The 23,806-nt window shown below is 40.5% G+C and overlaps 1 protein-coding gene across 2 annotated transcripts in view; it reads right to left on the bottom strand.

Annotated features, from left to right (window-relative positions):
• Positions 1 to 3,184: 3,184 nt before the first annotated feature.
• TBXAS1 (thromboxane A synthase 1) overlaps positions 3,185 to 23,806 on the bottom strand; it is a 231,123-nt gene continuing 210,501 nt past the window's right edge. For both annotated transcript variants that reach the window (XM_027842282.1, XM_027842283.1), the window contains 4 exons: positions 17,276 to 17,367; positions 7,376 to 7,513; positions 5,418 to 5,580; positions 3,185 to 3,524 (listed from right to left, as the gene is read on the bottom strand). In XM_027842282.1, the coding sequence (XP_027698083.1) occupies positions 3,450 to 3,524; positions 5,418 to 5,580; positions 7,376 to 7,513; positions 17,276 to 17,367 (468 nt within the window). In that variant the 3' untranslated portion in view covers positions 3,185 to 3,449. The remainder of the gene's footprint in view (positions 3,525 to 5,417; positions 5,581 to 7,375; positions 7,514 to 17,275; positions 17,368 to 23,806) is intronic.

The following is a 23,806-nucleotide window of genomic DNA, read 5'->3' as shown; positions in this document are numbered from 1 at the left end:
ACCATTTTAGAAAAAGGGGAGGGGAGGGAGGGAGGGAGAAAAATTTAGAACTCAAAGCTTTTAAAAAATGAATGTTAAAAATTGTCTTTACATATAATTGGAAAAAACAAAATGCTTTAAAAAATTCCCATTTTCCCTGAAGTCACTTAATTCTTCTTGCAAACTCATCATAAGGTGCTACACTTGAATATTTTTAACAAAAGAATTAAAATGGGTTCCACTGAAATTCATTTGGGAGATTCTCAAACAGATTAAAAAATTCCACTTCTGAGTTTCTGAAGTGTGCTGATATGAGAGATTGTACAAATGACCCATGCATCACTTTTGGCAACAAAAACAGGTTTTTAAATGTCTTGCTCTTTTTGATGTCTTCATACTATCAGTGACTATCTCACGACAGAGTATATAGACAGGATGAGGTTTATTGTTATAATCTTGATAGTTTTGAATTTTTTGGCTAGATTTCTTGTGAGGTCTGATTAGATTGTCTTTATTTTTACTTTGTAGTGTGGCAGATGCAGAGCTGGTACTACAAATAGAAGCGTCAGCTCTGCCATTTTCTTTTCTTTTCTTTCTTTTTTTTTTCAGCCAAAGACAAGGTTTATTAGAACACTGATTGGGGTGAGTGAGATTACTAGTGAGTCTGCGCTGTTGGCTAGATTTTAAGAATTTGAGCCTACCATTTTCTTTTCTGCTTATTACATTCTTAATTATGTATTATAGTATTTATTACATTGTTAATATTTTAGATTTAATCATTAAATATTTATTTAAAAATTTATTGAAATATTTTATCACCTATCTTTCATACTGTATCCCTCCTTCTAGTGAGTCATCCCTTATAACAAAGAATAAAAAAAGAAAAAAAATACCTAATCAAGATATCTGACACATGCAGCATTATATATCCATCGTCACCTACCTCTGCAAAGAAAGGGGGGAGGTGCTTTCTCAGACCTCTTCTTAGGAATAGGCTCGGTTAACATTGTCATCATGGAGGGACAATGAATGCCACACCAAGGTTGAGCCTATCTAGAGGCAACAGGTTATAATGGAAAAGAGTTGGATCTGGAGTCAGGGGACTTGGATTCAAGTTCCAGTTTGGCTACTTACCACCTTTGGGACCTTTGGCAAGTTAGCTTCTCTGTAGTGATTGTACTAGATTGTACTAGTGATTGTAGGTAATTGGATTAGAAAACCACTGGGGCCTCTTTCAACTCAATAGGTATGAGAGATGATCATGCAATTTTCTGTTCAGATCTTTCCTTTCTTAATTTTCTGTTAGAATTATCTAAATCTGAAAGAGGTACTTTGACGTCTCCAAACAATTACTGTCTTACTCTCTAGGTTTTTCAGTAATATAATTAACTTTTTATTCAAAGTACTGAGATATTTTACATAGAGAACAGTCTGAAACAGTTACGTGCATGAAACAAATTTCTATGTATCAGGTTCTGTATTCCTTTTACTTTCATTATAAATCTGAAAAATCATGGGATCATAGATTTTTTTGCCTGGAAAGGTACCTTAGAGATCTTCTAAACCAGCCCTTTCCTGATGGGCAAACTTGGGCTCAAGAAGGTTAAAAGATTTGCTCAACATCATGAGTAGTAGGTTTCCAACATGGGCTGTGAACCCAGTTACTCTGATTCCGGATCTGGGGCTCTCTTCACTGTACCAAGCTACTCTAGCGGGAAAAAATGACTCTGGAACTTTTTTTTAAAATGCAGCAAACTTTTTAAAAATCACACAGAAGTGAAAAAAAATCATTTTCTGATTAAAATAATTCTCAACATCAATTTCAGAATAAGAACACTATACTTGAAATTGAAAATGCTGTATTGTTCTGGATATAGGTCACACGCTTTAAAATGAATTATCTTTGGGTGGAAAAAATTGATTTATGTTGAAAAACACTACTTTCCCTTCTACTGCCCTGCAGCAACATATGAATAGAGCTCTGGAAGTCAGGAAGTCAGGAGTCAGGAAGACCTGAGTTCAAATGTGTGACCCTGGGCACATCACTTAACCTCTGTTTCCCTCAATTTTCTCATCTATAACATGAAGGCAATAATAGTACCTACCTCCCAAGGTGGTTGTGGTAATCAAATGAGATAATTGTAAAGCATTTAGCATAGTGCCTGGCACAGTAAAGTGCTATGTAAATGTTTGTTGTTTAATTGTGTCTGACTCTGTGAGCCCATTTTGGGGGTTTTCTTGACAAAGATACTGGCGTGGTTTGCCATTTCCTTCTGCAGCTCATTTTACAGTTGAGGAAACTGAGGCAAATGGGATAAGTGACTTGCTCAGGGTCCCACAGCTATTAAGTGTCTGAGGCCAGATTTGAACTCAGGTCCTTCTGACTCTAGGTCTGGTGCTCTATCCACTGCACCACCTAGCTGCCTGTATAAATGTTGGCTATTATTATTAGACTCTAGAACTTTGAAATGGTTATTCACAGCTGAGAAAGAGCCTAATATATGAGCCACCCTCCCTTGTTGTCCTCTAATCCACCCCTCCTCCCCCTTTTTTCCCCCCTAGTTAAAAAATGAGGAGATGGGGCCCTTTGCTGGAATGACTTGGAAGTTTGGAAATCCTTGCTCGTGGGCATTGAGCCACTTGTGTAGAATGTGGATGTGAAGTGCAAACGGGGGAAGGAACATCTGGGATATAAGAGAAGGAAGGAAGGGTGATGACGGGCTTCAGAGTGAATGCCCGATCTCCAAGCACTCTGTGAGGAGCCTGTGCATGGACTCCCTTATTTGGAAGTATCAACATAAGTTCCTTTAGCTTTTGGACCATCTAAAGAGTAAGCTCTTGTTTTTGCTGCTAGGGAGATCAATAGGGCTTCCACTCTGAAGAGCTAAGAAAATCCTTATAGGCTCCACTCAGGTTCCCCTCTGTTTGGGTGGGAGGTGAGGTCTGGGAACCAGGGCCTATCATTGAAACCAATATGCTCTGTAAAGCTGTGTTCTCTTAGGGCTAGCGTCCAAGCACAGGGCATTGTGCCCTGATTATTACCGGCTTTAATTTGTAGCTTTTCTTTCTTAAGGTGAATGACCCCTTTCAAATTCCCAAGGTTTCAGTACTTTGTAAAGAGTATTTTTTGTGAATTACATAGAAGCCCTCCTTTAGGACAGTAGAACAGCAGTTCAAATGCTGTCAACTAATTCAGAATCAAATGCAAGCTGCTACAACAAGCCTTTATTAAATGTCTAGAGTGTGTATGGCAGTATAGCACCATATATTTCATTTCTTACATTGGCATGCTAGGTATCCACAAAATAGATTTCTACACTGTATTTTCTTGTAAGGTGGAATAGCCATACAATGGGTTTCTTCCACTCAAGAGTATTCCTGTAATGTTGAATTCCAGGGCTGAGAATGACTGCAAGTGAGAAAAGCTCCCTTTCAGAAATACAGACAATGGAGAGGGGCATGATTTTGTTTTAGCGGGGTACAATCTTTATATAGACTCCATTTCGGGGTCCTAGAGCAGATCTAGACTTCAGCTGCAGGGGTACCTGAAATAAAGAGCAGATAGATTAGACTATGCAGTCATTAGAAAAGTTTGAGCTGATCGGGAAGGAGACTCGATAGTCTGAAAGGCAAAAGTGAAGGACTGCATTTTGGGTCTGGAAACCGGAGAATGGAGTGTTGTGTGTGAGAAAGGGAAAGGCTATTTTAGCTGCATTCCATGAAGGGGAGTAATATATAATAAAGCTGGAAAGGTAACTTGGACCTAGGTTGTGAAAGACTCTAAATGCTAAGTAGAGGGGTTTATACTTGACTCTAGAGGTAACAGGGAACCAAAGAAGGGGAGTGTAACAGCAGTCATTTCCTAGCCTCTTAACACAGCTTCCTCTCCCTATACAATCTGCTGGTTTCCAGCTTTCTTGACTCACCTTCCTAATCTGGGGGCATGAAAGGTCCCATATCTGTATAGTGGGCTCCTCTCAGGTTTGGTGGATGCCTGAGACCACTGCAATCACCATAACCTGGTGACTGACAAGACATTTCCAGATGGAGACAAGGGGGGGCCACTTCCAGAGAAGCTGGATGCCACCATGTACTTGTTGTATACCCTGGCCATTTTAGGGCAAAGTAAACTTCCTCCTTTGTTAAATCTTCAGGGGCTTGCCTCATTTCACCCCATTGAAGCTGAATTAAAATGATGCTGGCTTTAGAGCCATACCTTCAACAAGGGGAAACCTGTGGTCAGATCCTTGCTTTAGGAAAATCCCTTTCTCCACTGCAGGGGGTTGGGGGGGGTCAGAGGATGGATTGGAGAGAGGGAAGATTATAAAGTAGTTTCCTTTTTATAGATGGGCAAACTGAGATCAAATTGGTCAACACTTAAAGAAATTAATTTAAGCTATTCACTGGAAGGTCAAATACTGAAGCTTAAATATTTTGGCCACATAATGAGAAGGCAGGACTCATTGGGAAAGCTCCTGATATGGGGGTAGGTTGAAGGCAAAAGGAAAAGGGGAAGGCAGAGGATGAGATAGATAGTATCATGGAAACAGAGAACATGAGCTTAGATGAACTTTTGAGAGATAGTGAAGATAGAAGGGCCTGGTGTGCTGTGGTCCTTAGGGTCATGAAGAGTTGGACACAACTGAACAACAGCAACAAAACGGAGACCTAGAGAAGTAAAATAAGTAGACTAAACTTGCATAGCAGACTAGCGGCAGAGCCGGGACTAGAGGACGGCCCCCAGTTCAAGGCTTTTCATTATTTGCCCCATGAAGTTGTTGCATCTTTGGACCTCCTAGCAACTCTTTGAATTACAGACAGAAATCAAGTAGCCCCTAGGAATAGCTCCCTTTTGTATAGCTCTTCAGCACCCCCATGAGGTATTGGTAGTGCATGGAATGTTATTTCCATTCCATAGATGAAGGCAGTGAGAGTCAGAGAGTTAAGGTAACTTGCATGTGGCCACACGCTTGTAGATGTTGGAGTCGGGCTTCAAAGCTAGGTCCTCTGACTCCAACCTCAGTGGCCCTTCCAGTATAACCCAGTACCTCCAAAGGCTGGTCTTAGAATTCCAAGCCTAGGAAGCTGCTATTGCAGACATTTCATGTCTGGGTGCCCCAGGTGAGAGAGCTGCCCCTCACTCACTTTGTGTGTCTGGAATTCCTCTCTCACTTTTGCTCTTGGAAAAGAGCTGGGATGCAGGGCAACTTGGAGACCTCGTGGGTAGAGCATTGCCGCTGGAGTCAGGAGGACCTGAGTTCAAATCCAGCCTGACACTTACTAGCTGTGTGACCCTGGATACGTTACTTAACCCAGTTTACCTCCAGGAAAAAAAAGAAAAGAAAAGAACTTGGATAGAGTGAGGAGGAGAAAGAGGCTCAAATTGACTGTTGGGGGGAGGAAAACTCCCCCTCCCCGAAGAAAGGAGAAGGGCTTACCTGAGTCTTAGGGCAGGTTTCAAACTTGAACTTCTGAAGAATTCGGAGCAATGTCAACTTGATTTCCAGGATGGCCAGCTTTGCTCCGATGCAGCTACGAGGACCTGCCCCAAATGGGAGGTATGTGAAGGGCAGATGCTGTTGTCTTGCCTCTCGGCTAAACCTACAGGGTAAACCACGTGTACCACATCAGTTCTGAAAAAGAAGGCCACTTCATTGTCTCTCCAAGGTATTCCTAACCTACTTGAGTGCCTTACTTTAATATTATAGGAACTCATATTTATATTGAAACTTAAAGGTTTACAATGCCCTTTTCACACAATAATGCTATGGGATAGGTACAGCAAATGCTTGCGGGTATGGTCGGAATTGCTTTCCAGAATGACTAAACCAATTCAGAGCTACACCAACAATGCATTAGGATGCCTGTCCTCCTTCATTCCCTTCAGTAATTGTCATTTTCCTTTTTTTGTCATCTTTACTAATCTCAGCAGTGGGAGATAGAATTTTAGAAGTGTTTTGATGAGAATTTATCTGGTTTTTAGTAATATGGAGCATTTTTCCTTGTGGTTGTTGATAACTTGCTTTTTTAGAAAGAAGTTTTCCTTGGGAATTGCCTGTTCATATCCTTTGACCCTTTGTCTATTGGAGAATGTCTCTGAGACACAGAAAGTTTAATTCACATGGCCAAGGTCACTCAGTAAGTGGTGATATAGGGAATTCAAGTCTCCTGCCTCCTAATGAATGATTTTTTTTTCCATTCTACCATGTTGCTCAGAAACACTTTGATTTATAAAGCAGGCTCAACACATAGACTATGCAAAGGCAGATTTCTGTCCTACCCATATTGGAATTATGATTTCTGAATAAGATGTTATTCAGGGTCCCAAAGGTCGATTGTTTCTATTTCCATGAGTAAAGTAGAGCTTCACAAGATGTCTATCAAGTATTGATAGTATTGGGATCTATCTGATTACTTTATAGGCACATCCAAACCCATAACTAGGGCAAGGTGAATGGGGCTCTATCCCAGGATGCTGAAATTTAGAGGGCACTAACAATACTTATGTTCCTTCAATAGAACCAACTACCCATTTCCTCCTTCCACTTATAATGGCTTCCCACTGTCCTGGAACCTATGTCTTTCCTCATGGTGGGGCCATGTCCGAAATTCCTCCCTCACTGTGTCTTGTGTTCTTGGTTTTCTCCCCTTGAACTGAATTTGTTTAAAAAATTGATTTAAGGGGGCAGCTAGGTGGCACAGTGAATAGAGCACCGGCCCTGAAGTCAGGAGTACCTGAGTTCAAATCTGGCCTCAGACCAAACACTTAACACTTACTAGCTGTGTGACCCTGGGCAAGTCACTTAACCCCAATTGCCTAAAAATAAAAAAAAAATTGATTTAAGGTCATGTCTCTATACTCCTTTCCTTGCATGTGTTTTACTTTCAAGTAAGGTTATTGTGTTGTTAGTTTTATTTAATGGTTTTATTTTGTTACAAGAGACTTCTCATGAAGTAGGATTCATCTGTAAATGTAATATAAAAACAAAAAGATACCAATAACACTTTAAAATAAAGTGTTATTGACATCTTTGGTGTTATATAGTCACTTGCCATACACTGTCACAAAAAAAGAAGAAACATTCTGTATAAGTGACTAATAAAACAACCACACCCGACTTTGTAGGGTACATTCCCCATCTAGTCCCCCACCTCTCAACTGAAGAGGGAAGTGTGTCTCATCATCTTTTCTGACTGAGTGCATTTTATGCAGCCTGCATCAGTCACCAAATTTGCTAGCTATGGCTGTGACCATATCTCCTCTGGAGCATAGTCAGAGGGCCATGAAGGGAGATGCTTCCACCGATTGAGTGATTATCTAAATGTATGCATGATCAAACTTCAGTTATAGAGAAGCTTTTTGAAAGGGAAAAAGAGGGAGAAGGAAATTTCCTACCTCTCTGGGATAAATGTCTCTGGGTTTGGCCAGTATTCTGGATTGTGATGCAGATAGCCAACAGCTGTTTCCACAATAGCCCCAGCTGGGATATGGAGGCCCCTCACTTCACAGTCTTTTGCTGTTTCGCGAGTGAACCTAGCATAGGCAAATGATCACAGAGAATTAGATGCTAATGTTAGACTTTTAGAAGCCATCTATGAACTGTATGACCAATAAAAGTTGTGCTTCCACCAAGACAAATCAGAGGCAAAGACAATGTGTGCCAGAGTGAAAAGATGACCATGGAAGGATTAGAAAAATGTTTTTCCCCCTTCTCTCTGGTAGGCAGGAAAATGTAGACATCTGGTCATATCTTATTCCAGTCCAACCATCTTTAGCAACTTATTCTTGTCTGTCAAATAAAGACTCTTTTTCAAGGTCCTTTAGAATCTGAAGCCATCCTACCTTTCTTTTCTTCTTCAAATATATAATCCTCTGGCATTCAAAGTCCTTAGTAATCTATCCCCTTCCCTGTGTACCGCCCCCACACCACTTCTTACCCCACCGCAATCTTCTTACACCTTACACCTTTCTATGTCTTCTGTAATCCAGTGACACTGACCTCCTTGCTCTTCCTTGAACAAGAAACTCCATTTTCCAACTCTGGGCATTTTTACTGGATGTTTCTCCCCCTTGGGCCCTTCCAGACCTTCACCCCCTTCCAGACCCTCACCTTCCCTTTAAGTACCAGTTAAAAACCCATTTTCTACAGTAAAGTCTTTCCTGATCCCCCTTAATTTTAACACCTTCCTTCTCTTGATAATCTCTAATTTATCTTGTATATAGCTTATTTGTACATAGTTGTTTGCATGTTGTCGGTGAATATCAGACCATGAGCTCCTTGAGAGCAGGGACTGTTTTTTATCTTTCTCTGTATCTCCAGAGCTTAGCATAGTGCCTGACACATAGGAAGTGCTTAATAAATGTTTACTGACTGAATTATTCCAAATTATTTACTGCCTTCCATTTACCCTGTGCTCCAGCTAAACTGGAGTCCTTGTGTCTTATTTGATACTATTACCAGTGCCAGAAATGTCCTCCCACCTTGCCTTCACCTGATAAATTTCTACCCGTTCATTAACCCCCAGATCAGATGCTGTCACCTTCAAGAATCATGCTTTGATGTTGGTAATAATAATAATAATTTCTAAATAGACCTCACATAACATTTTGTTTCGTATGTTGTTAAGGCACCTATATAATCTTGTGTACTATAGTTATCCATGTTTTCATCCTATCTTCTTCCTAGACTGAAGCAAAGACTATACCTCGACCAAACTTTGTCTGTGTTCTTGGCATATTCTAGGAGTTTAACAAATTTTTTTTTCAATGAATGAATGAATTTAGAATCGAGTAAATTAAAAGTTGCAAATCAACCACAGGCCAAATCATATCTTTTATAACATAGCTAATGTAAAGTGAAAAATTGATATATGGGTATATTATTGGTCATATCTCCCTCCCCCCCCACACTCCCCATTCCCTCGACAAATCAGAGTTATGATAAAAAAACCCCAACATTTAAAATCCTAGGATTTTAAATACACACATATTTTGCTCCAAAGTACAAGCACCTTGTGTTGGTTACTACCTGGAAAAAAATAGTATGTGGGATAAAATCAAAGATGGTAATGCCAAGCAGAGTACTGGGCTGACTGCTTGGGTCTTGATCTGCTGCTGTAGGTTCTATAAAGCTCTCCAAGTAGAAAGAGTACAATGCTTACATAGGAAGCACAAGCTGGAGATGGAGACTAGGAGGCAATCAGACTGAGCATTTCCTCAAACTCCGTGTCTGGGAAAGCCTGTCTCTCCACAACCTTCTAGAAAAGTTGGGATCATTTCCACAAGTTGCTGCAACATTTCAGCAGTATATTAGGCCCTGTGCACTTTAGCTTTTTAAAATCTCAGATGCTGAGCTTTGCTTGACCCTTTTTAGACCCTGAACACCTGCCAAAAACCCGTTTTAAAAAAAACAGCCATTTAACAGAAAAAAATCCAAAAGGCACATCACACCCTCAATGGCTCTATCTTCCTGTGTATTAAGTTAAGTCATTAGAACAAAGGATATTATCTCTGCCTTCTCCTACTCCCTCAAAAATACCTTTACTGAGTTTTGATTATTTACCCCCTGCCTTTATAAAATGTAATCCTCTAAGGTAAGTTATACATTCGTGCTTTGTTGCTATCTTTTATACAACTAGTTGAACACCTTCCCCACTATATTACTCCTAGTCCATTAAATAAGGGGCTATGAGATAAGTTTCTGTTTGAGTTTAGCTTAAAAGATGGGAATAGTAAGCTTCTGGTCAGGCATGGAGTATACCTGGTGAAGATTGTTAAGGATATATTTGCACAAAATTCGATGCTGTGTAATTATAATAACCAATCTTGGCCCCAGGGGGATATGTGAAGAATTGTACCTCCTGCTTTTCATTGGAGATGTGGGGAACAATGGGTGTGGAAATTTGTATGTACTGTCAGGCTTGGCCAATGTGTTGGCTGGTTACAAAAGAAAGCTATATGGTAGTTAGGATTATGCCTAGTAATAATAACTGTGACGTAAAAACAAAAGGTATGAATAAAACTTTGGGGGGGATAAGAATGTATTTGCCTGGAGTCTTGCAAACCAAATCAAAAGGACTTTTCCTTGAAAAAAAGAGGAGGAAGAAAACTGCCCAGATATATCCTTCAATAAATACCATAGACAGCAGTTACTATGTAGAAAGAAGTAGAGATGCCCAGAAGTTCATTGGAGACAAAATAAAAACAAAAGGAGACCTGTGATCTGTACATACAAATATACTTAGAATGGGTGACAAGGAGTTTGAGCTAGAGATCTGAATTCAAGAAGACAAATTGGGCCTTGTAGATATCACTGACTACGTTGGATAGAACCTATGACTGGAATGTGGCTACGGAAGGGTGTACTACACCTTATTCAAAAGGGGAAAAAAAAAAGGATAATAGAAGTGTAAGAGTAGCTTTGTGTATTCAGATGACATTCTCATGGAAAGAAATTCAAGAATGAGATTACAGGGAAAATGGTGGAAAGCATTTGGGTAAAGATCAAAAGTGCCAGAAACAGAGTGATATTATGGTTGGAATAGACCAAAAACCACTTGAACAGTCCATCTGGCCTAATCTATCTCATTGATCAACTTTTCTTTCTTTTGGTCAGTACCAACATAGTTTTGATGATTACTACTTTGTAGTATTGGGGCAGGTAAGTGATGAAGTGGCTAGAGTTCTGAGCCCAAAGTCAGGAAGACTGATCCTCCTGAGTTCAAATCTGACCCCAGATACTTACTAGCTGTGTGACCCTGGTCAAGTCACTTCACCCTGTTTGCCTCAGTTTCCTCATCTGTAAAATGAGCTAGAGAAAAGGAAATGGCAAACCACTCCAGTATCTGCCAAGAAAACCCCAAATGGGGTCACAGAAAGTTGGACATGACTGAAACTACTCAATAAACAACACTTTGTAGTATAGTTTGATATACCACTAGCTCCCTTTCCTTCCCACAATTTTTCATTATTCTCTTTGAGAAACTGTTGAGGGCTAGGACTCTTCATCAAGGGATCTTTTCTGTCAGTGGTCAGTAGAACTGCTGGTAGGGTGAAACTCTTTAAATGAACACATACAATTTTGTGTGTGAGAAAAGTATTTATTAGGGACTATTTAATGAGGACACAAGGAAATTTTTAATGAGGACATAAAAACTACCAGGAAATTATACTAGCTCAGGACAAACATATAAATCTATTTTTTTAAAATGATGCCTATGTGAGGAGAATAGAATCCTTAGCAAGAAGCTTAAAAATCTAAGACACAATCATTTCAGGATATTGGCAATGAATCTCTCTCCTGGACCTCCCATGTGGAAAGGGAAAAGGAGAGAGAGAAGGAAGGAGAGGCTGTTTCTCTTTTTGAAGGAGAGAGAAACTGTTCCATTCTGCAGGAGGAAGAGACAGAGAGATGAAGAGAGACAGGGAGGGAAAGAGAGAAAGGAAGAATAGGGGAGAGGGGAGAAAGGTTAAAAGAAGAAAATACAAGTCCTGCGTCTTCTGGCCAAGGCAGGTATCCTCCATACCTATCCAAATTTGCTTTCCTGAGAACCGATGCCAATCTCTTCCAGATCTGAAGATCAGTGGCGATCTCTATCCCCTTTTCTAAGGAAGAAGTCAGTTTTGAACCAAGGGAGTCCTGCCTTGTTCATAAATAGAGAACCTCCCCTTCATTCTGGTTAACCTAAAATGTTGGGGACCACACTTTCCTGAAGCTTATTCTTCTGGTTGAAGCTGTAGGAAAAAAAAGAGCTATTATGATAATAACTGGCATTTATAGAACGTTTTAAGGTTTGCAAAATACTTTCCACACATTACCTAATTTGTGCCTCCCAACAGCCCTGTGAGGGAGGGAATAAGTAGTATCCCAGTTTTACAGATGAGAAAATGGATACCACATAGTAGGATTTCCAGGCAGGATTTGAACTCTTACTTTTGTAACTCCAGTTTCAGGATGCTATCTGCCTCAACCTACTCCTTTTCAATATTATCCACTCCTTTGTGCGCCCCTTGCCCATTCCAAACAGCCAGAAGGTAACTGTGGGTCAGCTCAGCTGTTCCTTAGAATACTGCCAAGGCTAAGTTGATAAGCTCTACTTAACATTTGTGTCACCTGCAAATTTGCTAAGCATGTCATCTATTCCTTCATCTAAGTCACTGATAAAATATTGAGCAGCACAGGACAAAGGACAGATCCTTGTGGCACTCCCTTTAAGAGGATATTAATGATTAACTATTCTTTGGGTCTAGTCTTTCAAACGCTTTTGAATTCACTTAACTACTAGTATCTAACCCCTATCTCTTCATCTCATCTACAAGAATATCATGCTTTGTTTAAAACAATCCAGGTGGATTGTGTCTGCGGCATTCCTCTGAGTTACCATAAGCCTAGAAACCCTATGAAAAAGGAAATGAGGTGTGGCTTAACCAGCTCTTGATAAAGTTATGTTTGCTCCCAGTGATCTCTGTTTCCCTTTCTAAACGCACACAAACAATCCTTCTAATAGTAACAATATGTTCTAAATGTATTCTGCAATATTTTCTCTACATGTAGTAAGTCTTATAACCATGTTAAAAAAAGGAAATGGGCTTAGACTGACATGACCTGTTGCTGATGAATCAATCATGCACGTGGTCTTAGTATTCCCTTTTCCCTTGCTCACCCACCATGCTTTGTGTGGTTCTTGTTTGACTTTCTTTTGAGAAGTCTATCTTACAAGCCACCTTTTGGCATTAGTGAGTTGTACATCTTAAATAAAAATACTAAATGAGATCAATTTGAACGCTGTGCCTCACGAAACAGATCTTTTAATTGAAATGATCCCCATTTATTGCCAGCATCAGGGGCATGTGGATAAAGCCTATGTTATAGGTGTTCTGTATTCTCATAGGAAAGAGGTGGTATTGAATAATATTAGTTATAGTAGTAATAGCTGTCATGTATATAAGGTTTGTATATTAAGGTTTGCAAAGCTCTTTAAAGACATTGTCTCATTTGATATTCTCATGATAACCCTGTGAGGTAGATGTTATCATTATTATTCCTATTTGTTTGGTCCAGTAGAGTCAGAAGACCTGAGTTCAACAACTATCTCCAACACTACCTGAGTGACCTTGGGGAAAATCACTTAACCATTCTGGGCTTCAGGTTTTGTGTGTGTGTGTGTGTGTGTGTGTGTGTGTGTGTGTGTGTGTGTGTATGTGTGTGAGAGAGAGAGACAGAGAGAGAGAGATTGAGACTGATTTGGACTACATGGCCTTTGAGATCTCTTCTTGTTCCAATCTTATGATCCTAAGAGGAAATTAGGGGCAGCTAGGTGGCGCAGTGGATAGTCCCAGAATTAGAAAGACCTGAGTTCAAATCTGCTCTCAGATACTTGTTAGCTGTGTGATCCTGGGCAAGTCACTTAACCCTGTTTGCCTCAGTTTCCTCATCTGTAAAATGAGCTGGAGAAGGAAATGGCAAATTACTCCAGTATCTTTGCCAAGAAAACCCCAAATGGGTTTACAAGGAGTTGGATGTGACTGAAAAATGACTAAATAACAACAAGAGGAAATTGAGACCCAGGTGATTTGACCTGCCCAGAGTCACACAGCTAGAGAGTGTCTGAGGCAAGACTCAAACCCAGACGTTCCAGATTCCAAGTCCAGTGCTTTATCCACGATAACACATTATCTCTTTCCCATGTTCAAAGAGGAATCATAGAATCTGACTTGAAAGAGATATCTGAGACTATTTGATTCAATTTTCTCTATAAATTTGAATATGAATCCCCTTTGTTTGGGGACCACTGTACTTATTAGGAAGTTTTTCCTTATATCCAACGGAAATCTGCCCTCCTTGTTGCTCCCACCTATTAGGAAGGAAGAAGCAGTTATTAAGCGCTTTCCATGGGCTAAGCGCTGGAGGTGCAAACACAAACAAAAAGCAAGGTGGCCCAGCCTTCCAGTTTACGTCCTAGTAAGGGGAGGAAACACCCAAAAGGGGGCTGAAAAGAAGGAAGAGAAGGGAGGGGAAAAGTAAAAGGGAGGAGAAAGTAAAAAATCGGGACAGGAGGGCAATGAAGGCAGGCAGGCCTGGGCTTGTCCACAAAATGGAGGCTCAGGCAGGAGCTTACCAATGGAAGGGGGTCGGGGAGGGGAATATTCCATGATGAACAAGCTGCAAGAGTGAATTGCCCTTCTGGGGTCAAGCAGAACCAGTCTAATCTTTCTTCTGCATGATGTAACATGATCCAAGCCATAGAATAACAAAGCAGATGCTACAGTGAAGGATTTTACAGTACCTGCTGCTAGATGATGAACATTCAGGGAGAACAGCAACATTTTACTTGCTATTATCCATTTGAAAAGCTGTTCAGAAAAGTATCTTCAAGTTTGTATAATCCCCTCTTTAAAAAAAAAAAGGCAAACAGTACATCTTAATGATGTTCATGTCTGGAAAATTAATTCCTTAAAGTGCTGAGTTGAACATATGGCATGTAATTAAATCAGTTTGTCTTACTCCGGTTTACTTAGCCCTGAATCTGATCACTTCTTTGTTCACTCCAAGAGCCACTTATTGGGGGAAATCTGAGAGAAGCATTAGAACACCAGCTCCTGCCTTCTAAGCACCTACTTTCAATTGGTGGAGATTAAGCAAAGACCCATCAAACCTTTGTTGACCATGCTACCCAGGAGAGAGTAAGCTCCCTGAAGGCAGGGACTCTCATTTTTGCCTTTGCATCACCCAGCACCTACCATCTTGTCTTACTCATAGAAGGGGCTTGTTGGATCAAATCTACTGAATTAAATTACAAAGTAACATATGAAAAAGTTCCAGAATAGAATATGAAATGATATTTCAGCTAATAAGTACTGAGGCACAATATAGAATCAATTTATATAGCCACTTGTGGCAAATGCATTCTTAGTGTCCATGATCTCATTTCATCCTAACAGCCCTCAGAGATGTAGCGCGAGTATTATTAGCACAGTTTCATAGACGAGGAAGCTGAGATTTAGACAGGTTAAGGAACTGAGCCAAGGTCACAAAGCTAATAAATGGCGTCCCCAGAAAGACTTAAGATTCAGATGTCCTTGTCTTCTTATACTTTCCCTGTTTGTCCTTACACTAACCTACCTCAGTAAAGGATGGGTGTGATTTATATGGGACCTGGGATTAGGCAAACTTCTTGGAGGGGTAAGTTTTGAGCTGAAGGAAGAGATGAACAGGGATTTCTGGAGAGGAGAGAGTACCCCTTCCCTTCGCCCTCCCACTTTCCATTTACCCCTGTTCCCCCACTCCCTGTTAATGTCATAGCATGATAAAGAATCAGAGAAAGACTTTAATTGAGGAACGAGAAGGGGGCCTTTAAATGAGGGTAAGAGCAATGAGCCTAGCAGTGAAAAAGCCTGGGTAAGGGGAAAGTGGCATTCTGGGAGAGAGGGCCATTTAATTCTTGATTCTTCATGGGGTCAGGGTGGGAGAGTTAGGCCTGTGAAAGAGGTACCATGCGTGGGACTTGGGTGGAGGGGCCCTTGATAAGGTTGTTATGCTATAGACTTAGGGATGGTAGCTGCTAAGTAGAAAGTTCTTAGTGGGAGAAGAATCAGAATGTTGGAACCCAAGAACAAAGCCCTCAGCCCTATGCTGTTAAATACACTGTTAAGTATTAATATCTCTATTTTATTGATGAGGAAAGAGACTCAGAGGTGAAGTGTGGTATAGTGGATAGAGTGTTGGCCTTTAAAGTTTAAGAAGACCTAAGTTTGAATCTTGCCTCAGACACTTTACTAGCTGTATAACTCTGTAGTCTCTCTGGGTCTCAGTTTCCTCATATGTAAATGAGAGTGGTTGGACTCAAAGACCTACCTCTAAGATCCCTCCCAGCCCCAAATCGATGATTCTATGATTATACTGGCAGTGATTAAATAGTGGATCTGCAATTTGAACATAGGTCTCCTGACTCCAAAATCTAATACTTTCTATTTTACTATTCTGTACCATTCCCCCCTAACCCGTTACTTATTGACTTAGAGAGAAATCCATCTGTTAGCAAACATTTATCGAGGGCTTACTATACATGAAGTGTTGTGTGAGGCACAATCTGTGTTTGTGGGAGCTTACACCACCAAATATAAGACACTGTTTCTACACTTCAAGGGAGAGAGGACAGTTGGGGAAATAAGACATATACATGAAAAGAGAATCATCAAAAAGTGGCAGCTTGAGTGGTAACTGGGCAGGTAGATGGCTCAGAGTGCTGGTCCTGGAGTCAAGAAGACCGGAATTCAGATGTGGTTTCAGACATTTACTAGCTGTGCAACCCTCAGCAAGTCACTTAACCTCTCTGTTTGCCTTAATCCCCTGGAGAAGGAAATGACAAACCACTTCAGTATCTTTGTCAAGAAAACCCCAAATGGGTCATGGAGAGTCAGACTACTGAAACTACCCAACAACAACAACACAAACAGACAGTAAGTGTTATACATGACCAGGGAAGGGAAATGGTAGTCAAGTCCACAGAACCACAGAATTTCTTTAAAAAAAATTTTTTTTAAAGATTCACAGAATTTCAGAATGGGAAGGGTCTTCAATGGCTGACTAGTTCAACTCCTTCCTGAAAAAGAACCCCATATACAACATATCCCAAAAAGTGGTTACCAAGTCTTTGCTTGAAGACTTCCATTATGGAAGAAACCATGACTTCCCAAGGCAGCCCATTCTATTCTTGGATAGCCTAATTGTTAGGAAATTTTTGACTTATGTCAAGCCCAAATTTTCTGTTCTCATTCCACCCACTGCTCCTAGTTTTGCCCTCTGGGGCTGAGAGAAACCAATCTAATCACTCTTCGCAGTGAAAGCTCTTCCACTACTTGAAGACATCTCTTATGATTGCCCTGAATACTCTCTTCTCCTTGATAAACTTCAATGGCAATTCCTTCCACCAATCCTCATATGCCATGAGCCTCAAGTCCTACCCCAGTCTGGTTGCCCTCCCATCAACTCCTTCTTTAAAATGGAAAATAATAGCGAAGATGCAGTATCTGACCAGGTCTACCCTGTACAGTAAGTACAGTAAGACTTCCATTGCCATATTCCTGAAGAAAAAAAAAGAGCTCAAGATTGTTTTAGTTATTTTAGTTGTCTTATCATACTACTGACTTATGGTTTGCAGTCCAATAAAACCCCCAGATCTTTTCCCAGAAATTTTTGATCTGACCTTACACTTCTGAAATAATTTTTTTTTGAAACTCAAGTATAAGACTTTACATTTAGCCTCATTGAATTTCCTCTTATTAGATTTAGCCTACCTAAAAGCTGGTGGGTACATCCTCAAGGTCTCTGCAATCACCATGTCCAGGTAGGGTAATTCTTCTTCCAGTGTGCAGAATTTGGGGATAGTCTACAAGAAAGAAACAAGAAAAAGCTGTGTTCAGATGATTTCAACAATTCTTAGCTTTTTCATATTTTTTCAAGTTGGAATCTAAGCACAGATGTTTAAATAAAACTTCTCTACTTACAAGCAAATATAACACAAATCTCAACAGGACAGTCTATGGACAGTTTTCCTATACTAGAATTACATTGTATTCAGTGTTGCTCAAAACAAGCTGGCTGTCACCTGGAGCTTAAAAATCTCTGGGTCAAAACCAAACCAAACCAAAACAAATAAACAAAAAAATCTCTGGGTCATCATGATTGCAAAGGACTCATGCTGAAACCTTGTCCCCACCTCCTAAAAGAGAGGTAGCAGACTCACTGCAGATTCACAACTATTTTTTTCAATATGGTCAATGTGGAGATTTGTTTTGCTTATTGGTTACAAAGGTAGGAGAAAACATAGATTTTTGTTGATTTAAAACGTTAGATAAAAAAGAAATCTCTGGGTCATAATGGGATCCCTGTGAAACCCAGGCAAACAACATGGTGTATTGGAAAAAGCAATGGAAGTGTTGTCAGTAGATCTAAGTATGAGTTCTGGCTTTACTCTAGCAATAGATGTGAACCTAGACATGGTAGATTGTAGTGCTGGGATTGGATTCAGGAAGATCTGAGTTCAAATCTTGTCCCTGCCACTCATTAGCCATGTGACCCTGGAAAAAGTCGCTTAACCTCTTCAGGCACAGGCTAGAAGACCGCATTTCTAGGATGTTGTAATATTCCTTCTCTGGGTAGTTCAGTCAAACTGTTGTACCATTTCCCATCGCCATACCTTTGTACACGCCTAGAATACATTCCCTCTTCACTTCTGCCTTTTAGAATCTCTAGCTTTCCCTGAAGTCTCAGCTTAATTGTCACTTTTTTTGGGGTGGAGTTAGGCAATTGAGGTTAAGTGACTTGCCCAAGGTCACACAGCTAGGACGTGTTAAGTGTCTGAGGCTGGATTTGAACTCAGGTCCTCTTGACTCCAGGGCCGGTGCTCTATTCACTGCCACTTAGCTGCCCCTAATTGTCACTTTCTACATGAAATGGATCCTGATCTCCCAATTTGCCAGTACTCTGCCTCTACCCCAAATTACTTTATATGTATTTTGTATTTATTTATCTGTATAAATGTTGTTTCCCCTAAATAGCATGTAAGCTCAAAAATTACATTGTATTAAGGAACATGCTAGTAAATATTTCACAACAGGCTCTCCAATAAAAAAAGAAAGAAAAGTACACACATCACACTTTCATGTTTAATCTGCATTATTCACATGTTCTGTTCTCCATTACTTTTTTTTTTTACAATCAATAAACAATAAAACAAACCCTGATTTGTAGCATCGTCTATGTCTGAGGTATAAATGCTCTCACTGAAAATTTAGCAATTGGCTCTCAAATAGTAGGAGCTGGCTCCAATGGTGTACCATTGTTTTTATTTATTTTGTATATATTTACATGGGTACATATGGTCTCCCCAGACAGAGAGGGCAGGAATTATTTAATTTTTATCTTTTGCATACCTAGCACCATGCACGGCACATAGTAGGCCCTTAATAAATGCATTTCCAATGAATGAAACAGCATGGAGCAAATGATCTCTAAAGGGCTCTTCCAACTCGAGGCTTCTATGATCTAAATGCATTTGAACCGGTCTATAAATTTGCAAATGCAAATGCCATAAATTTGCACATGTAAATGCAATCCAAATGCATATGATCTAGTCTTTGCAGACAGGAGAGGGGCCAGCACAGGAGGGAAGCAGAAGGGAGGGCTGTTCACAAATCACCATAACTTACTTTGTCTCTTCTGGGCTCTTTCTCCTTTTGGAAGAGCTGGTGACAAAAGCTTCATGTATAGGTTCTGCCAGCAGAGGGCAGCAAGAGTACATCAAAGAACAGAGTGCCAGTCAACCTGAGTACCCCATTCTCTCCTCAACTCAACTCCTTAGCAGCTGGGCATATTACTTACCCTGTCTGTAGCTGAAGCTCAGTTTCCTTATCTGAATAAGGAAGTAATAACATTTACCATGTATGTGTGTATGTATATGTTTGTGTATGTATATACACATATGTATATATACACATAGTATATATATGTGTATGTGTGTATACACACATATCTATTTCTATCTATCTATATCTCATAGGGATACTGTGATGATAAAATGATACAGGGATAGGGATTTCCTTGTTATATGGAATTCCCAGGTCTGAAAAATGCTTCTACCAATGCAGGCTGGCACCTTCTCTACAACTGATAGTTTTAGACACTTGCTGGGGGTACACCAAAGTTTAGTGACCTGTCTAGGGGCGCATAGTCAATATGTATTAGAGGCGGGTCTTGAGGCCACCTCTCTGTTTACTTTGCCATTATGCATTCTGAAATAGCATTTACAAACCACCATATCAATGATAGGTTTTTTTGTGGGGCTTTCTTTGATCTGTACCTTTGATTTCATTGGTATAAGGAACATTCAGCAAAGGAACTCCCTCTCTCCATAGACATCAAGAATTACTCTGTAATATCTTGTCTTAGAAAGTTTCTTTCTGAGACTTGCCTGGAGTCACACATCTAGGAAGTGTCAAAGATGGGATCTGAACCTGCGTCTTCCCATCTCAGTGGCCAGTTCTATCCATGCAGGCGGGGCTGTGCCTCTCAAATGTGTCTGCTGACACTTGTTTTGGTGCTTTAAACGCTCGTGATTTTGTTGTTGTTAGTACTCCTTCACTAGCATAAATTGAAACCCTCTTTGGTCTAAGGGATGGTCTTTGATCTGTACCAAAAAAAAAAAAAATCATTGCCCTACAGCCAACCTGGTGACAAACTTAGCTAAACTGGTCTTCTGATGATAGATATACAGCCTGTCCCTGGCCCATACTAGAAGCCTTTCCAGCTTGGTAGCACCTGTCAGAGTGTACCCTTTGCTGGCACAATCTTCAAGAATCTTCTAGGGTCACCTCCATGATACCGTGATGGCTGAGAGTAAGGCTTGAATGGAGTTGGACTATATTTGTTGAACTACATTTTTATATTAATATTCTTGTACTTGACATTTACTCAGGACTACATGCTGGAGCCTTCTTAGGGGAAAAGGAGGGAAAAGTAACTCTGTTCAGCCTTGTACCAGTGAGTCAATTGGCCTAAGACGGGAAATACTGGAAGTATTGTGGGCAGGACACGAGGCAAGAATAGAACCTGGGTGTGGTCAGTGCATTCACAGCATATGTTCCCTAGAACACACATAGATATATATGCCCACAACTGTTTCATCCACACCCCATCCCCACTGTGTCCTATTTAGCATTACTATCTTACCCTGAAATTTTGGTATTTTTCTATAGAATTATGGGGTCAGAAAGGACCTTCTCCAGTTCACTGCATCCCCCATTGTATTGAATCTCAGGCCCAGAACAGTGACTTGCCCAAGGTTATGCAGCTAGTAGGCTGCGAGGTGGAACTCCAACTTGGTGTCTTGACTCTTGGTCTGGGCTCTTTCTATTCTGCTTTGATCCTCCCACTGGATCTGCTGCCTTGTAAGCCTAATACTGACTGGAGAAGTGGAGCAGTAATCCTCCTCTCTGTGCCCCACCCTCTTCTGTAGGGACTGTGTAGTCTATTTACAGCAAATAATAGTGATAAACAATAGTCAATAATGTAACATTTCTAGATCACTTTATACTTAAAAATGACCTCATTTGATCTTCACAACTATCCTGTGAAGTCATACAGGTCCAATATGGTTATTATCCCCATTTTACAGAGGAGGAAATGGAGGCTTTAGGAGATTCAGTGACCTGCTGAAGGTTGATTGGGTAGTATCTGGCAGACCCAGGAATCAGGTCTTCTGATGCTGATGATAATAATGATGATGATGATAATAATAATAATAATAACTTATATAGCACTGTGAGGTTTACAAAGTGCTTTATGTATGTTAACTCATTTGATCCTCACAACAACCATGGGAAGTTAGGTGCTATTATTGTCCCCATTTTATAGATAATGAAACCGAGGCACAGAGAGGTTAGGTGATTTGCCATGGGTCACATAGCTAGGGGGTGTCAGAGGCAAGAGTCAAATTCAGGTCTTCCTAACTCCATGTCTAGCATCCTACCCATTGTACCACGTAGTGGCCAAGCAGGCAGGCTAGAAAGTGGCTACCAAGCCATCCATAATGAAGAGGGATGAGTGCATGGTGGCTTCCTTCATATGTCATTAGAACAGCTCCCAGTGAAATGAGTATAGCTTCGGCAATTATCCAACATGGTGGGATGGATAACACTGGTCTCAAAGCAGATTTCTTTCTCTGGCTTGAATGACCTGGGTCAGCTGTCTACACAATCCCTTTGGTGGAATAGCTTCCTAATCTGAACTTCACCAGGTGATAATGAAGCTTTAGGCTGGGGCTGGGAATGTGCAGGGTACTCAGCTGGCCCAAAGGAACATTGGCACAGCTTATGGGCAGTGACCGCTCAGGCATCTTGGCAACTCTCTGAGACTATCAAAGGGCAGGAAGGTGGGGCTCTGCCTTGGTGCAGGAAGAACCTCAGTCTAGTTCCCTATGCCCATCTAATTGTAGGTCTAGTAAAAATAAAATCATGATCTTTTGGAAAATCTATATAGACCCAGAAGGGACCTTAGAGATCAACCAATAAGCATTTATTAAACACCTACTGTATGCCAGGGGCTGTGCTAGGTGCTACAGATGTAAGGATAAAGATTAAACAAATAGTCTCTGACTTCCAGGGGCTTACCTTCTATGTGCGCAGACAACATGGACACATAGAAGAATATTCAAAATGAATTCAAGGTGATTTTCAGGGAGGAGGCATCATCCAGACCAGGGTTTCTGAACCTCCTTGTGTCAAGGCCCCCTTTGCAGAATGGTGAAGCCCAGGGACCTTGTCTCAGAATAATGTTTTAAATGCATAAAATATAACTTGTAGGATTACAAAGGAATCCAATTATTCTTAATTCAGTTATCAAAATATTTTTTGAAAATAAGTTTATAGACCCCAAGTTAAGAATCCCTGATCTAGACAACATCCTCATTTTCCAGATGAGGAAGCTAAGGGATGAAGTGACTTTCCCAAAATCACACAGATAGCAAATGGCAAAGCCAAGAGTGGAAGAACCCAACCCTTCTGACACCAAGTCTAGAATTTTCCCCTTTGCTTCCTATTGCCTCTCCTGGCTGTTAGGAAATAAAGGAAATACAATTGAGATATGGATTTGGGGGACAGCTCGAAGGCACAGTGGATAGAGCACTGGCTCTGGACTCAGGAGAACCTGAGTTCAAATCCAGCCTCCGACACTTGACACCTAGCTGTGTGACCCTGGGCAAGTCACTTAACCCAATTGCCTCAAAAAAAAAAAAAGACATGGATTTAGGGGTATAAATCTTCATTGGAGGCCCCTCAATAGGACTTCTCAAGAAAGACCTTTCTCCAACTTCCCAGTCTTCAATTTTTTCCCTTCCAGGCACCCTGGCACCCCACCCTTTTGATGGGTCCCCATGCCCTGCAGAAGCTGCTTGGATTATAGCTCTACCATGTGCTTGATGGGACTGGTTCTTTTGTTCATTGAGTTTAGCATTCACCATTATATTTTTAGAAAGTGTTTTATCGTTGCCTTTTTTTTTCTTTTTAAAACATTGGTGTCACTTTTCAGATCCCCTCCCCTCCCCCACAACTCTCTCTCGTAGCTAAGTACAATTAAGCAAAACAAACGGAAACATTGACCATGTCTGATAGCGCAGCATTTAAATCTTAGAAAAACAACCAAATAATCCCAGGTGCAGCAGTGTGTTGCTTTGGCCTTGACAGACAAGGGTGGGGAGGGGCAGTACTATGTGTGTTATAATATCAAGAGGACTGTATTTATTTATTTATTTATTTTCAATTTAATCTAATTTATTTTCAATTAACAAAAAACTATTTTCTCTCCCTCCTAAGAGCATTGGATCTAGAATTAGGGGACTTGGGGCTGAATCCTGTGCTCTGCTACTAAGTACCTGTGAAAGACCTTGGACTAGTTCCTTATATCATTTTTAAAATGAGAGGGCTGGACTATGTGATTTTCAAGTTCTCTTTTTTGTTCTGAATCCTTTGATTCTATAAGGCTGTGATATCATGAAAAGAATGGATAGGACTTGAAAAAAAAACACCAAAAAACAAACCTGACGATATCTTGAAACATGAATGATGTAGTTTCAAGACAAATTAAAGGAATTGGTTCTTTACACAATCATGCAATTAGAGTTGGGTGGAACTTTTAGAGGTCATCTAGTCCACCCCCTGAATTTTACACATGAGGAAACTGAGGCCCAGGGAGGTTAAATGACTTGCCCAGGGTTATACAGGTTTTAAGTGTCAAAGCCCAGATTCTAACTTGGGTCCTTTGACCCCAAAACT

This window comes from Vombatus ursinus, unplaced genomic scaffold (genome assembly GCF_900497805.2).
Source record: "Vombatus ursinus unplaced genomic scaffold, bare-nosed wombat genome assembly UNPS02014870.1, whole genome shotgun sequence".
Classification (NCBI taxonomy): Eukaryota; Metazoa; Chordata; class Mammalia; order Diprotodontia; family Vombatidae; genus Vombatus; species Vombatus ursinus.
This window is presented reverse-complemented; position numbering and strand designations above follow the sequence as displayed.